General features: G+C 45.3%; 1 protein-coding gene across 1 annotated transcript in view; it reads right to left on the bottom strand.

Moving 5' to 3' along the window:
• The window catches only part of DMAP1 (DNA methyltransferase 1 associated protein 1), a gene marked incomplete at its 5' end in the record, with an annotated part of 27956 nt that overhangs the window by 5702 nt on the left and 6749 nt on the right, over nucleotides 1–15505 (bottom strand). The window contains 4 exons of the mRNA XM_009869232.1: nucleotides 8274–8345; nucleotides 11185–11370; nucleotides 12316–12483; nucleotides 13605–13763. Of these exons, the coding sequence (XP_009867534.1) occupies nucleotides 8274–8345; nucleotides 11185–11370; nucleotides 12316–12483; nucleotides 13605–13763 (585 nt within the window). The remainder of the gene's footprint in view (nucleotides 1–8273; nucleotides 8346–11184; nucleotides 11371–12315; nucleotides 12484–13604; nucleotides 13764–15505) is intronic.

Genomic DNA, 15505 nt, shown 5'->3' with positions numbered 1-15505 from the left:
CGCTCTTCTCCTTTGACAGCCCCTCCCTACAGCCCTCTTTGCGACACCAGCCTACGCTTATAATTACACCGACGTCGCTTTTGATTTAAGGACTGTAATCCTTTGTCCTTGCTATAAACAACCTGCATTAAACACATGAACTGCACGTACCAAGAGAAAAATAAATAAAGAGCTACGGAAAATGGCGTGAATCAGCATCCTGAAACCACAGCACCAGAGCCTACCTGTGCCGAGAGGAGTTTTGCCTGATCCTGGGACTTGGCCCTAGAGGCCGGGAGCACGCTGGCACCCACCCGGGTCTGTTCTCCCTGGCAGGAGGAGGTCACCACCCGGGAATTGGGCTTAAATAGAGGAACAGAGCACCCCCTGTGCTTTCACGGCAGGGGTTGAGAGACCAGTGGGTGGCCTCAAGCGGTTTGGTTTCTATAGAAGGTGTCACCGTGGAGTACCCTTGAGGTTTTCAACGACACAGGGATTTTTATTTAATGTTCAAGACCTTCCGCCGACAAAGCCTTGCTAATTCACACTAATGACTAGGAGATCTACTGCAAATTAATTGCTAATTGGCAAAATTCATTAAATGAACAAACATGATAAGAAGTAACCGAAGATAAAGCTTCCCCAAACAGACTTGGTTCATTTACTTCCGTGTGCCTTACAGTTTTCATGATTTATGCTAATACTTTTAAGCATAGTTGTAAATGTATTTGGAGCATATTTTGGAGTAGTAATGAAGTCTAAGGAATAGCAGAGCTTGCAACACAGTTGCCTCTCATGTCTTATAGCATCACCACCTGGCAGGTAGAGAACATCATGGGGACCTGCACTAGGAATGGAAAAAGCCTGCAAGATCTACACACAGATTCAGTTAAGTCTCAGGTGTGATTATATCTACGTGGTCTTCTTAAATGTCCTGCTCTCAATTTATTACTTTCTTCATAAATGTCCCATTTCTGGTGCTTACAACTTCCAGAAAGAAAAAAAAATAATAGAAAAAAAAAAAATCCCACTTTTGTGCTGAAATCTTTTGTTTGGTCCATCACCAAATCATATACAAGGTTTTTAAAATGAATCAACGGTTATTTGGATATTTCACATGTTCCCTCCCTGATGTTGCACTTCATTTTAATTTAATTTTGAGACAACCCTTTCCTTAACCTCAACCTTCCCCAACCCCAAACAACACTACCCTAAAACGACTACCCTAAAATCTCCACACATCTGACCTGTGTCTGTACAGCTGTAAACTGTGGTTTTATGCACCAGCAGCAGTATTGTTGTTCAGCATTATAATACAGCTCCCTGACATTGAAAACCACCTTCTTCGTGGATTTCAGTAGCAAAAAAACCCTTTCTCATTAGGCACTTTCTTCATGGGTATCTTCAGAGCACTGAATGGCTTAGTGGGTTTCCAGGAAGGAGTGCTAAAGTTTCAGATGAATAATGTTTTTTTTTTGCATTTTCTGGCTTAAGATGGGGAAAGAAGGTCACCCTTTCCCTGGCTCTATGGCTCTACTCTGCAGGAGCAGATAGTCTCCACTCCTGCACAGTTTTAAGACTCAAGGAAGGAAAGAACCATATTAAGTGCTTTAGCCTCAGAGCTGTGGAATTTAAAAATCCCCAACAGAGAAATTCAATTTCAGATACGAAAGTGCACATTTCTGGAAATTTGAAGCGCTTAACTTCTCAGAACTAACGTGCTACAGCGGAAGATGGATGGGCAATTGTGACAGATATATGCAAAAGTTAGGAAAGTCTGAAATTGCACAGGTATTCTCTGCCTCAATGAATATATGTGCTTCCCCCTGCCCTGTGTGTGTCTCACATCAGTGTCCCTGCTTTGCCAGATTAAGATTTAGGTCAGATAAAAATAAGAGAGTCATCCTGTTACGCCATCTCTACTATGCCATGTAACACATTAGACACAGAGCGATCACTCTGGGATGGCACATGACCATCAGCTTGCTCCATCAACGAGGCTTAATGCTAAATAAACCAATCTTTTAGGAAGAAAACATACCTATATTAACTTACGTAGATGGTTACTTGAGGCGTTTTTTTAGACTGAAGTTGGACATACCTCACAAATTTCCACATCAATTGTGCAAAAATATAAACTCTGTACTCAAATCCTCCTAGTAAATTAAACCAGTTTTACTTGTTAGAGGAAAATAGCTTTGTCAAGGATGAGGGAGGCCAACAGCTCCCAGAGAAGCACAGCACACTCAGACACAGGGCAAAGCAGAGTAGCTCATCGACCTTGTAAACACCAACATCTCGTTACGCGCCTACAGCCCTGATTCAAAGGGTAAAGCTAACGGATACTTCCCAAAGAAACCAAAGGTCCTGGCGCATCGATGTCTCAGCACGAGGGATTTTCACCAGTGCAGGTAACAAGGTCGTCAAGGTTTTTATACTCTTGCTTTCTGTGCTCAGACAGGGGTACGGATTGCTCTGACCCAGAATGAGTGGTCTAAAAAGAGAATGACTTGGAATCCACAGATAAGCTGGCAAGAGTCAGCTCTCTCCCGGTTTGATACACAGGGGGTGACAAGAAACAAGACACCTGAGAAGACGAGAAGAATTCACACCTTGCCAGGACGGTCAGCTTCTGGCAAGCAAAGTATTACCTGCCTGTTATCAATCCTAAGATATTCTTGCCCTTAAATATATTTTGCTTTGTATATAGCACAAGTCCATAAAACAAGAGGACTACAAGAAGTGGAAAACCAGTAAAATAAGCGGTGCAGAAGAATGAACCGCACAGGACATTTTTACAGCTGGGTGTTTTATGCTAAAAGCACGTTACCAGTATGATACCACAGTATGTTGCAGACTCCCAGATAGTCCTACTCCTGCCCCTCACTACAGGCACAGAAACCAAACTGTTCCTGCAGGAACTGGAACCGGCTGCAGCCTCTGACTGAAACAAACGAAGAGCAGAGAGGAGCAGGCTACAGGCACAGGGAGGGCCCCAAGACAGGCCACGGGAAGGAGAACCCTGAGCATATTCTCAAATAATACAAGAGTATTAAGTAAACTTCCAGATCAGATACAAACCCAAGAAACTGTAGCAAAACATGCATCCAGTCTTGAACTGATGTTGCCTTTTTCTTAAATAATTTACCTGAAACTTCATTTACACAAGTACAAAAATCCCAGTGACTAGTTACACTCTAATCATTATACTGGTTATGCAAATGGAAGGAAAAAAGTAATGTATAGGGTGACCTTCACATGTGACGTACAATGGGATTACCAAGTGAAAGACACCTAAGGCTGTGTCACTGGGCACACAAAGGTGGCAAAAGCTTCTCAAATCGGTCCAGGACTGGCAGACGAAGGTCCCCGAGGCCTCGTACCACACAGACACTGTCTGGCACCTGATGATTCAACAGAAGCAGCAACGTGACCGTGTCCTTTCCACAACTACAACTTAAAAGACCCCATTACTGCGCCCAGAGCGCTCTCTTTACACCGAGAGCCTACTCAAGCTCTCCCACACCCAAAAGCTCCATGAAAAAGGTGACGGATGCATTTTCTTTCAGCGATCTAACGTTAACTGCTTTTCAGTTTAGCTAAGAATGAGAATGAGGGAAGAGGAGTTTTGGATTCACCTTCTCTAGTTCATTCAAGATTTTGTATCTTTTGCTGTTCTCTTTAAAGATAAATACTCCAATATTTCCATCTTATTTCACTCTCTACAGGCAGGCGTTTGATTAAGAAAGGCGCCAGCACTCTCTTGGCCCTAATTAAAGGGCAGGTAATACAACAAATAGATGGCAATGCCACAACGTGATTTCGATCCAGCCTGCATCATTTGTTCATAACTTTTGTTCACAGAAATGAGATTACTACTTCCCTTCCACACCTCTGTCAGGCTCCCTATGGAAATTACTCTCATCTACTCTCTTGCAGAGTGCAAAACGTACAACTTTGGTAATGAAAAACTGCTAGCAGAAGCAACAAGCACTTCTCAGCTAACTAATCCATGGGATGTTCAGATCTGGAAACATAAACTTTCCTACCTAATAAGGGTGTGCTGATCCCCATCAGATTGATGTCAGGATGCCTCAAAGTGCAATCAATACAAAACAGATAAATTATTAATTGCTCCAAGTAATTAAATTTATCAAATCCAAATAAAAATAACTGATATTTTATGGAACTGCTTCCGAAGCTGAACCTCTGAAGGGACAGTATTGATCACAGGAGGACAGACAGATGTTTCACATGTGCACAGCCGATGAGGTCTGGGTTTGCATTAATGACAGGGAAGGAACAGAGCCAACAGCCTCCGCTGCAGAGTAAACAGGCAGCGTGCTTGGCCATTTAATTGTGGGTCAGATCAAATATGGAGAATAAACATGTCTAAACACATGCATACAACCCCATCTTCCTCTAGAAATATCACTCACCTTGGAGCTACAGTAAGCACTAATTCCTCCTCCAAGAAAAAAAAAAAAAGAAAAAAGAGGAAGAGAACTTATGCACACATTCCCCCCACAACCACAGTAAATTCTTACTCATTAATCACTGCTACAAAAATGCTCAGCAGGCTAGTAAATATTTAAAAGCTGGTGACTGTGAATATTTGAATCAATGGGTACTAAAGCTGTACTTGGAATTTTTCTTCCGCTACTACTTTTTTAATTGGTCTGACTGGCAAATTGTCTACAAGATCCCAGTTAGCAGATGGAGTCAGGCTGCTGGCTGGAAGCCTGTTCTGAAGGAAGGCGACCAGCTCTGAATAACTAAGCTGAAGCATCCCTCAGTCTTTTTCTGTGGGCTGAGATCTCTATAAACTCCTTTTCATCCCAGAATTTGGTTTTGTTTCCAGAGGAGACGTTGTTCAATCGATTCTCTTCCAGTTCTTTTGTTTCCAAACCCGTGACAAGAGAGTAAGGACAGACTTACACCATGGAGTGGGGACAAGCATCCACTCTTTTCCATCCACTGTCTTCCTTCTTAAAAGCACTGCTGCAGCAGTTCAACAGCATTAACAAAATTGTAACGTAAAATTCGCAGATAAGGCTGAGAGAGAAGAAGAGCAACTTAGAGCACACTGAAGAGATGTTAAGTATGCCACAGTCAAGTGCTCTGAATGCAATGAAGTCCAAGACAAAGGTTAAACTCAAAAGAAAACTGAACATGACATGGTACAGAAGTGCTGTGGCAAATTCAAAACTAATTCAGCTCTGCCTCGATAGCAGCAACACGGCGCCTCGTTCACAAACGTGCGGTTATTGTCAGTTTGTCTGCGTCCTGGAAAAGATTCAAGTACAACAGCTCCTGTTTTCCTTTCCCTTCAGGCAGCTCCTCAGCAAAGCTTTCCTTCCTCATAGCTCCCTGCTTTCCCTTTAGTCTCTTCCTCTCCTTTCCCTGCACAAATTCCCTGCCCATCTCTCATTTCCTCAGGCCCTTTGGCTGGCTGCCCTCCCAGCTGAGCAGACCTGGTAGAACAGGAAGTTTTCCGGAAGTAACGCTTGGGATTAATAATACATTTCTGGTGGGTTTTTTCATAACATTGCTTTACTAACAGCAAAGCTCTAAAATTCCTTTTCAAGGAACTCATGAAAGGCTTAGCCCCCTTCCAAAACATCTGCTGCTGCCTCCTGTTCTCAGTGGCACCAAGGCCTTGAATTAAGACGAAGCTTTTCATAACGCCCAGCTTCCTCCTGCCTTAGAGAAACTCGCAGCCTGTGCCGTCAGGAGGCAGAGGGGAAATCCCACACCGAGCAAGGGCACGGGGGCTGTGGCCTTCTTTGCCTGTGGCCACAGTCCCAGGGAGAACAATGGGAGACTGAAGCCATTGTGATAGAAGGCAGCTTGTGGAACTCACTGGAGAAGATTACTCTTCAGTGTCTGCTGAAGGAGAAACTTTCGGTTATGAAGAATAATGGCCGTAAGTGACCATTAATCCTAGGGGGGGAAAAAAAGTCTTCAGATTCAGCCTGTGCATAAGATTTTGTAAGCTTTAACGACAGGGGGAATTTGAAAAGCCAGGGCTATTGTCATAAAAAACTACTGGAAACAAATTGAGTTGAATACAGATCGCTAACTTTTTCTTCAAGGACTCATTTCTATAAATTAATTTTCACTCAAGTTTTCAGACTAATTGTAAATCCTCAAGGAAAAAAAAATAATATCTCTAATCAAAGAGTAAGTGCTATTATCCTGGGAATGACATGGTCTATTTTTCACACGTGACAGAGGTTGAGTCCCTGATCTCATTGCAAAATCCAACTTCACCTGACTGCGAAGGCGTAAAGCATTGCAGCAAAGTACAAAATAAAGGGCAAAGGAAGCCTTTAGGTGAGGAACCCTCTAGGTCCTCAAGCAAAAGAACTTACTGCAGGCTGTCACAAGCCTTTATAAACCATTTTCCAATGTGCTCAAGGCAAAACATGTTCTGCTGGATGTTGCCAGAGGACGAGTTTCCAGCACAACATCCCAATTCCTTGCTTAGTCCTAGTCAGCTCCCCTCCTCAGCAATTCCACGCCACTGGCGTGTAGAGGGTTTGCCACACAAATCCCACAAGCAAAATAATTCGGATTAGCTTGGATTCTCAGCTCTGTACTACTGCAGCACCTCTTACCGGTTCAAAAGGTCTGTTCTGACCGCAGGTAATTAATTCTCCCCATCACCCATAAGTGAAGCAAGTGAGTCTATTAGCTCCTGGTTTTAAAACAGGGAAAACCTGAATAAAGAAGCCAGATGACTGGCTAAAAGCCACAAATTAATTCATTTTGCTAGGTTGGAGGCAGGTTTCACATTTCCAAGCAACGAAGTGTTGTTTTCTCCACCTAGATCAGTGATTTGCAATCTTTTTCAATTCGCAATCCACTGGTACTTCTAATAGCAGCATTTCTCTCCTTAGAAATTTCAAGCAGAGCAGAGAAAGTTACTCTAGATCATCCTAGGAGCTTAGATACCGCAGGCTGAAAGTTGCTGAATCAGACATCCATGCCTCAGCTTACCACTGCATTTTGTGAGCATGAAAGAGAACAGGGAGAAGTATGTAGCACCCATTTTCACAAAGGCTGGAATTCGAATTGCCCGTCTGGCACACAAAAACGTTGCTGGCTTTGCCAGATGGTTCCATCCCTGATATAGATTATTGCTCAGCTTCTCTTCCAGAGGGAGTAAAAAAAAAAAAATATATCTAGAAAAGATCAACCATCACTTATGAGTTTTCAAATTCCAAATCAAGCTCTATAAATTACTCTATTTATCTTAGTGCCAGAGCACACACAACCGCCACGTCTCCATAAATCTCAACACATGCACACCCCAGTGTTGCCTGTGACTTGCCCGTGACTTCCTCAAGGCTGTAGCCCCTCACTCAAACAGGCAGCCGACAGATGGTGGCACTTGTACACTAGAGGGGCTCCTGAGCAGTGATCCTGCCGGGGCACACCACCTCTAACGTACACATGCACCTGTAGTCGAAGCAGCAGGATCCCAAACACATTTCTGTTAACAGCCCCAGGGTGTTCCCAGCAAGATCTGAAACAATTCTGACATCAAAAGAACATATCATAAAACAATCCTTAAAAGCAACGCAGAAAATTACGATGCCAAGTGTGGGTGCCAGGCAAGGAACCTACTTTTCCATCCTTGCTACAATAAAGCAACTAACAATTACTTTATTTGGCTAGGAACTTCTACTGAGCAAACAGGCTTTTGCTATCAAAAGCCCTCTGAAAACAGCCAGGCAGGTTTAACTTACTCAGCATCCCAAAACCTGTCGCTAAAAGACAGGCATCGAGTCTTGCTGGTAAAACTGTTCTTTTCTCAGATATATCTGTGCAACAGCACGAACAAAGAAGCTCTTCCCCAGAATATTTTCTGAAGATAATGGAAACAGAAAGGCTTAAAAGTCTACATGTTTACACGTGTCTGTTTTTCAAGGCACAACCTGAACTTAAAAGCACCTCTCATCTATTAGCACATGTTCTCTACGAGGCCTGTTACGTCTGGCTGCGAGCTCTGCTGGGACTAGAGAGCTCCCTTTGGGTCCGTCACACGTGTCTAACAGACACACCAGCAACAAACACCAGCGAGTCCAGGTGCCCCTGCAAGGCAATGAGCTGGCTTTCACAGCATCAGCATTCCAGGTTTCTGAGTCTCCACATTTATGGAATTCCTTTCTTATTTTAGAGACAAGAACTTGACTTTCTTTATCTATAAAAGGAGAACAGATGAGGAGACAGATAGGCAGACTAGATGACATTAACAGAGGTCCCAAGTGACCAGGACAACAGCTTACCCTCTGGCTTCGCAGCGTGACACCTGCAGATTTGAAGTCAGGAAACTTGATGCCAGCAGTCTCAGGAACAGCCTGGAAGAGATCGAAACAGGATGTGTAGATGGAGGAAACACAAAAAAACACAAGATTTCATATAGAGACTCTCTGAAGGGGAAATGCTGTTTCCTATGACAGAGAACCACCTGCCACGGCCACATGTCAGAGCTGAGGCAAGAGGAAAATCCCAAGCACTGGGACGTGGTGGGAAAGTCCCAAGCAATTCACTGAGAAAGATACTCCAGTTCAAAGAATCTTTGGAGAGCTCGAGCATTTTTGTTCGGTTGTCTTAAATGCACTGCTCTACACAAAGCCTTAAACACATCCACTCAAGCTTAAACCCTAACCATAAACGGCACTCCCAATACTAAAGTCAGCATATTTGCAGAGTGTCACTCCTTATCTAACTTAGGCCCATTTCACTGATCGAAACAGCCCAGCACTTCCCTAAATCTCAGGGTTCGACTGCAAGTCCCCCAAGAAACGAGCTGAGAAACCTCTGATCTGTACAGCCACGCGCCCACTAAGGAGGATATAAGGACTGAACTCCTCCAGGGAGACCTGCTGTTTATACGTATTTTGTCATTCTTCCACTTGTTAGGTGTTTTTATTTCCCTGCTTCATATTTTAAGCATAGAAATACAAGGCAGCAAACTTCTAATGCTGCTGCTGCTAGATACTAGAGGATTCAGCTGCATTTCAACAAAATGGGGAAAAAGAAAAAGGCAATCCCTTAAAACTCTGTGCTGCTGAGCAAAGCACGAGGCGAATAAACTTTTAAATGATTAAACCAGGCTATCTGCAGGGCCCCGCACACCAAATAGCATGGGGTCCTCTGAACGGGTCAGCAACACTCATGATTCAACCTAAGAACAGCCAAACGCACGCTCAGTCGCACTTTTCCAACAGGAAGAGTCACCCCAAACCTCCCAGTTTCTTTGGAGACAGCATTCAACTCGCTGCTCCCACATTCCTCGGCAGAGAGGTTCTGCAGCTTGGTCTGTGTTCGTTCCAGACAGGACTGAGACAACTCGGGCTGCCCCAAGATCATAAGAGATGCTGAAGGGCAGTGACTCAACTCCTCAAGTTCCCTGACAGTGACTTTCACATCTCTATCAGCTATTCCTCTGTCTTGGTCTTCAGGTGGCACCTTGCAAAGCATGCTGCGTGGCCAGGTGTTAAGATTTATTTTCAGTTATCTGTGGTTAGTCCAGTAAAGCAAAGCCCCAGGAAGAGATTTCCAAGCATGATCACGGTGGAGGAAGTATTCTCTAACTACCAACAGGGCTCATGAACTTAAATGGATCACTTTGATAGGATGTGGCCTCCCTGCTTGGATTATTAGAGACAACGAAGGCTGCAAGCAAAAACCAATCCTCTCAGCCTCCTTCAGATGAAGCCTGACTTTCAGCCTCCCTGAATTCTGCCCCCCAGCCTGCTGCTGAACACCCTGACACAAGCAGTGAGGGTAAATCAGCACTGTCGGCTCAGCCGAGACAACTCTGCCTGCACTCAGCACATAAGCAATTAAATGGGTTCTTTTGCCTTGCGTGCCTGTACATGCTGTAAACGCTTCAACCTCAATTGACTCTTTGGTAAATGATTTTCCTTTGTTGAAATGATGCTGATGCAGCTCCCGATTCAAATTCTTAGTTAAAATGCAATTTTTTTCTTAACATTTCCCAGCTATAGTTGGTAATTGACTCCTAATGGACTCTGTCATGGTTGAAATGATGCTAGTGCAACAACAGAAACTGCTGCTCTGCCCACCCTGGCGCGCCTATCCACTCTACGCCTGCAGACAGGCACCAGTCAACAGGCAAGATTTAGGTCTGGACTCCCTCACCTTGGCACTCTCAGCATCTTTCTGGCCCCATTCCCTACCACCACCTTTTTTTTTTCATTACCACAAACAATGAGCTGCTTTCTTTAGAGGGAGATATGCCAGCCATGGTTGAGCTTTACCACATCGACCCTCAAGGGAATTCGAGCACAAGGTGCCCAGGGATATTATATTAAATAGAGGGGCAGAGCTGGAATGAAAAAAGTGTGTTTGAAGGAAGTGGTGGCCATGAGGCACACTTTATCGAGCAATAATCGTCTCGCATTCACTGCTTCTCTCTCCTTCCTGCACAAATCGTTATGGAGGACAATGGCACAAGTGCTCTCTGTTTACAAGGTGGAGGGGACAGGTATTCCCAGAGACTGGAAACATCTGAGATTTTGTCACAGTCCCCTCCTACTGAAAGTGCTGAATTTAGTTCAGTCCACGTGGTCCTCTCTCCAGAAAGGGAAACTGAGGTAACATCAAATGTGAATTGAAATGTGCTCTGAGCTCCTTGGATTTTAGTTTGGCTCAGGGAGAAATAAGATGCAATAACTCCAAGAATAAAAAAGTCCTGCAGGTACTGAGCTTGGGGAGACACTGCTGAGACTCACGAGTGGGGAAGGAAAGGGAAACTTGGACTAGAAAAAGAAGGCAGGTGAAAGACAACTGGTTTGTGGCACAGCCCTGCACAGCAGTACCAGAACACATTTGGGAGAAGCTTTTCCCTGACATGAAGCACGAATAGCTGGCAACATTTCACCCCATTTCTCACAGAAGCAAAGGGAAAGAAGACTTAAACCAGCCATTTTTCAAATGGGAGAGACATAGAAATCACACCAGAGGTCACTGACATTGGGTGCCATACACCAATCTGCCTTCCAAAAAGGCATCTGCTACACAGCAGCCAGCAACTACTCCCCAAAAGAGAGTTGAAGGCCTGATCTCAGTAGGACTGCCACAGGAAACACATTACCCACCCACAGCAAAAGCATGAGAAAGAAAAAGGAAAAAAAAAAACATGGGGGGGAAAAAAGGGAAAATGTTTACAGGCTTCTCTGTCTCCTTCTTCTGTGGCAGCTTCTTCTTGGGAGCCTTGCGCTCGGCACGTCTCTGCTCAGTGGTGGTGTCGGCAGCTGTGATGAGCTTCTGCAGGTCTTGGGTTCTCTTTTCTCTCTCTTTCTTCCTGGTTTCAATTTTGCGGAGCTCCTGGATGAGGTATTCTTCTTCTGCCACCTGCAGACCAGAGCACATAAAGGCAATCACCGGAGCAGCAGACGAGGCCTAGTAAGGCAAGGGGGCCATCTACCGATACCAACTCTGCTCTGGGTCAGCCTGCGAACGACTTGAAGCTCCTCCGTCTAATATCTTGGATTTGCAGAGCACATCACACCCCACAGCCTTACCCTGCATCTGTGGCAACGCCAGTCTACAATCTGGCAGGTACTGTATCACAGCATTGCACCGTTTAGCAGCACCCCTAAATGATTAATCCTAGGCAATGGGACCAAGAGCAAAGATAGGCAAAAAAACCCCAAATATGCTGTAGTTGCAAATGCAGTGTAGTGAAAAGCTAGCTTCCCTCCCTAGATGTAGCATGTAGAACCCAGAGCTTAGTATGTGAATGTGGGAAGGACAAGCAGAGTCACTACATGTATCAAGTTGTCACTGGAGGAAACCACTAACAGAAAAGGATGCCAAGCCTTTGGGGAACACACAGTTCCTTAACCTCTAAACCCTGGGACCATTACGCAGCTTCGACAAAGATGAGAACTAAATATGCAGATTTACGGTCTTTGACGTTTCCTGGCAAGATCTTTATTCTCAAGGAAATAATTCTCTCCCCATGGGACTCGGGGACTCACAAGGAACGCTGATGTAAGAATTTGTTTCTATTCAGAGGACTAGTACAGTACATGTCACAGAGGTGATGTTGGTAGTTACCGGAGACCTTAACTCTGCTCACCTAGCCCTCTCTCCAGTATAGTCAGAATCCTCAGTTATTGTCCTTTTGTATCCCTTAAAACAACATGAACTCAACAACAAAAGTAGAACTTCAGGTGTTGTTCTTTTCTTGTCCAGTCTTTTTTCCCTTTCCCATCCTCTGGTCTACTTCATCCACCTACTGATTCAACATATCATGAGTCTTTTGGAGCACGGATGCTCTCTTCCCCAAGTTACCTGTTCCGGTGTCCTATTGTACAGCCTTTCCAGTTGCTCCTTCCTTCGCCTCTCATGGCCAGCATCGAATACTGGGATTTTCAGGTCTGTGCCCGGAGCTGCACGAATATTAGCCAGCTTGGCACAGATGTGATAATACCGTTCCTTTAGGTCCTCCACTGATCTTTTCTGTGGAAGACATCACAAGAGGACAACATTACGGAGGAACCAAGCAAAATCTTGCACAGTAGTCAGCTAAGGGCCACAGGATGTCAGATAGGACAAGACACAGCACCTGGAAGGAAGATCTCACAGCGAAGTGAGAGTTTCTCAGTGAACTCTGTGAATTGACCATCACAGGTTCACAGCTACTGCTTTAAATACAGAGGGTCCAACAGTACAGTCAAAGGTTAGAGACAACACAGCAGTGAAGCACTCCCAGATAAAAGGATGCAAGGATAGCTGTCTTGAGAGGATAAAACCTGCAAACAGGAAACTGTGGCAAGCACACGGGAGCCCTCCTCCGAGCTGCTCCAGAGAATGGCCATTCGAGCCATAACCAGGACGGTATCAGCTCCAATGATTTGTTGCCCAACATCATATGGAGTCTGAGCTGCGCTCCTGTCCTCCAAGCACCAAGGGTGTCTGGGCTACCCAGCTGGGCAGACTTGTTACTTCACTTTGCTACAGGCTCTTCACATGAGCATTTCAACAGGGCAACAGAAAGCTCCAGCATTTGGAGCTGTTCTGTACGAGTCACAGCATTCCCCAGTGTCAGCAGGAGACACGGAACCAGCAGTTAAAGGAGATTTACAGTCATGACACCAGGGCTGCATCTTCAGACCACAGACGGTCCCTGCCTCACAGCAGAGATGATAGAAACCTGTATCAAGTCAGTCTACAAGTCAGGAGCAGCATCAGGGAAACATTCCAATCCCCAAGGACAGTTAGTAGATCCTTCTCCCAAGGCCTAAACTGAAATCATCGGGGACACCTATCCTGCTCAGCTAAATAAACTCCCCAGCTGCCTTATCTTCAAGGAACAATGATTCGGTCCCCCAGCAGGGGCAAACCTTCTAACTTTCTAATAAAACACAACAGGGAACGAGCAAAAGTCACAGCAAATTTAATTACAAACAAAGCAAGCAGCAATGCCCCGTGCTGGAAATTCAATATTCCTTGCTGCCAATAACTCATTATTTTCCCCTCATTAAGTTGATATAAAGGGTAATTTGGTCTTTGCAGTGCAACAAGCCCTGCACACGCCATAGCAGCAGGCTGCTAGCAGCACCTTGGCCCCTGGGACTCACCTTGAACTGCTGGTGATCGTAGCGGTCGTGAATCACCACAAAGCGCAGATCAAAACGCCGAGCCAGGTCGAAGAGGTGGTCTGTCTCAGCTTTGGTCCATGCATCATCATGGAGATACATCTGGTACTCCTGCTCCGAGTAGACCGGTACCTGCACTGTCTATGCAGAATAAAAAACAAACACAGTGGCTCTCTTTCAGCCCTGCCCTGCTCACTGTCAGCTGGTAAAGGCTGAGATACTGGAGCCAAGAACGAGCAGCACACGGACAGGAGCGGGCTGCCAGGACCCCAAGCGATGAGGTCTGGTAAAAAACGTAATGAGCAAGCAGAGGACTCACTAAGGAGCGATTTGTGATCTCAGGTACACAAACATGATGTTCTGGGTAGCCTATCAGGAACCACCACCTGGGAGCCTGGAATCTATTCCAGGTGGCTGACAGAGGCAGAGGTCAGCAACCCACATCCTGACTAGAGGTTTCAAAATTATCAGGCTTAACATGACAGTGAAACCAACATAAACTGGTCTGACAGTCAACTCTGCTTGGGTTGGGACACACTCACTTGTACAGGAAGAACAAGAAAGGCAAGGAGCGGCAGTTCCTGGCCTTTAGCACACCTTGTGCTTTAATCCACAACCCACCTCTTTCATGTTTGGTACAGACAGTGACATGAAGATCTGAGAGGCTGGGTGCTGTACAACTGAGGACCATAAACTCGGCAAACAACTTTGTCCCTCCCTTCCTCATCCACCCTTTCTCCTGCAGAGCCAGAGGGTCAAATGACACTGCTACTCACAGAATGTCCCAGATGCCTAAAAAGCCTAAACCCAAACCACTGTCCCCAACTTGGAACTGCTCTGCAAGGGCTCTATCCAAAACACAAGTGTCACATGAGTTCTAAAGGAACAGTAAAAATACTTACTGTATCAGGGGAAGTCCTAGAGCATTGTAAAGCAAGAGTGCAAACAAGCCTGTGCTTTCCTCCCTTATCCCTCCTGCCACTCCTGCAGTGGAACTTTGCTCAGTCTGAGGAGGTCCTGCCTCCATAAGACAATATCGAGAGCAGCACACATCTTTCAACTTCTCTATGCCCTCCTGAGTCCTAAGCCAGAAAAGTCATCCTTGTGAACTCCGTCCAGCTTGAAGGAACATTTCTGAGCCTCTTTGGGCCCACTGCCCTTCTTCCATCACTTAAAGGTGAAGCGTATCTCTTGGTGATGCACTGCACCTTGACCTTCAAGTACTATTACCACCCAGAGAAAACTCATTCTACTAGACACTGGAAGGATGTCATACGTACATAATGGGGAAAAAAAAAAAAAAAGTATTTTCCTGAGTAGCACACATACATGAAAAGAGCCAGCAGGATCCTCTGCAGTGGATGGAAGGGAAGGTGGCAGAGGTCTCATCAGAGCAAAGAATGGGGACAAGAGCAAAGAGAAGTCCCCAAAACACTTCCTCCGTCCCACTCATGGTTGCTCAGGTGAGAACTGCTGAGAAGTGAGAAGGTGGGAACTCATCAGACAAAAACCCTGAGCCAACCATGGGATGACTATAGGTTCTGTACTCAGCACTGGTGAGGCCACACCTTGTGTTCAGTTTTGGGCACCTCAGTATAGGAGAGATATCGAGGTGTTGGAGCGAGTGCAGAAAAGGGCAACAAAGCTGGTGAAGGGCCTGGAGAACAGATCTTACGGGAGTGACTGAGGGAGCTGGGACTGTTCAGTTTGATGAAGAGGAGGCTGAGGGGGGATCTCATCATGCTCTTTGAAAGGACATTGTAGAGAGGTTGGTGCTGGTCTCTTCTCACAGGGAATTAGGGACAGAACCAGGGGGAATGGTTGCAAGTTGCAACAGGGCAGGTTTAGGCTGGACATTAGGAAGAAATTCTTCATGGAAAGAG

Source organism: Apaloderma vittatum, unplaced genomic scaffold (assembly GCF_000703405.1).
Source record: "Apaloderma vittatum isolate BGI_N311 unplaced genomic scaffold, ASM70340v1 scaffold14925, whole genome shotgun sequence".
In the NCBI taxonomy this organism is placed as follows: domain Eukaryota; kingdom Metazoa; phylum Chordata; class Aves; order Trogoniformes; family Trogonidae; genus Apaloderma; species Apaloderma vittatum.
Note: the sequence above shows the minus strand (reverse complement) of the source record. Positions and strands in the feature narration are given on the sequence as shown.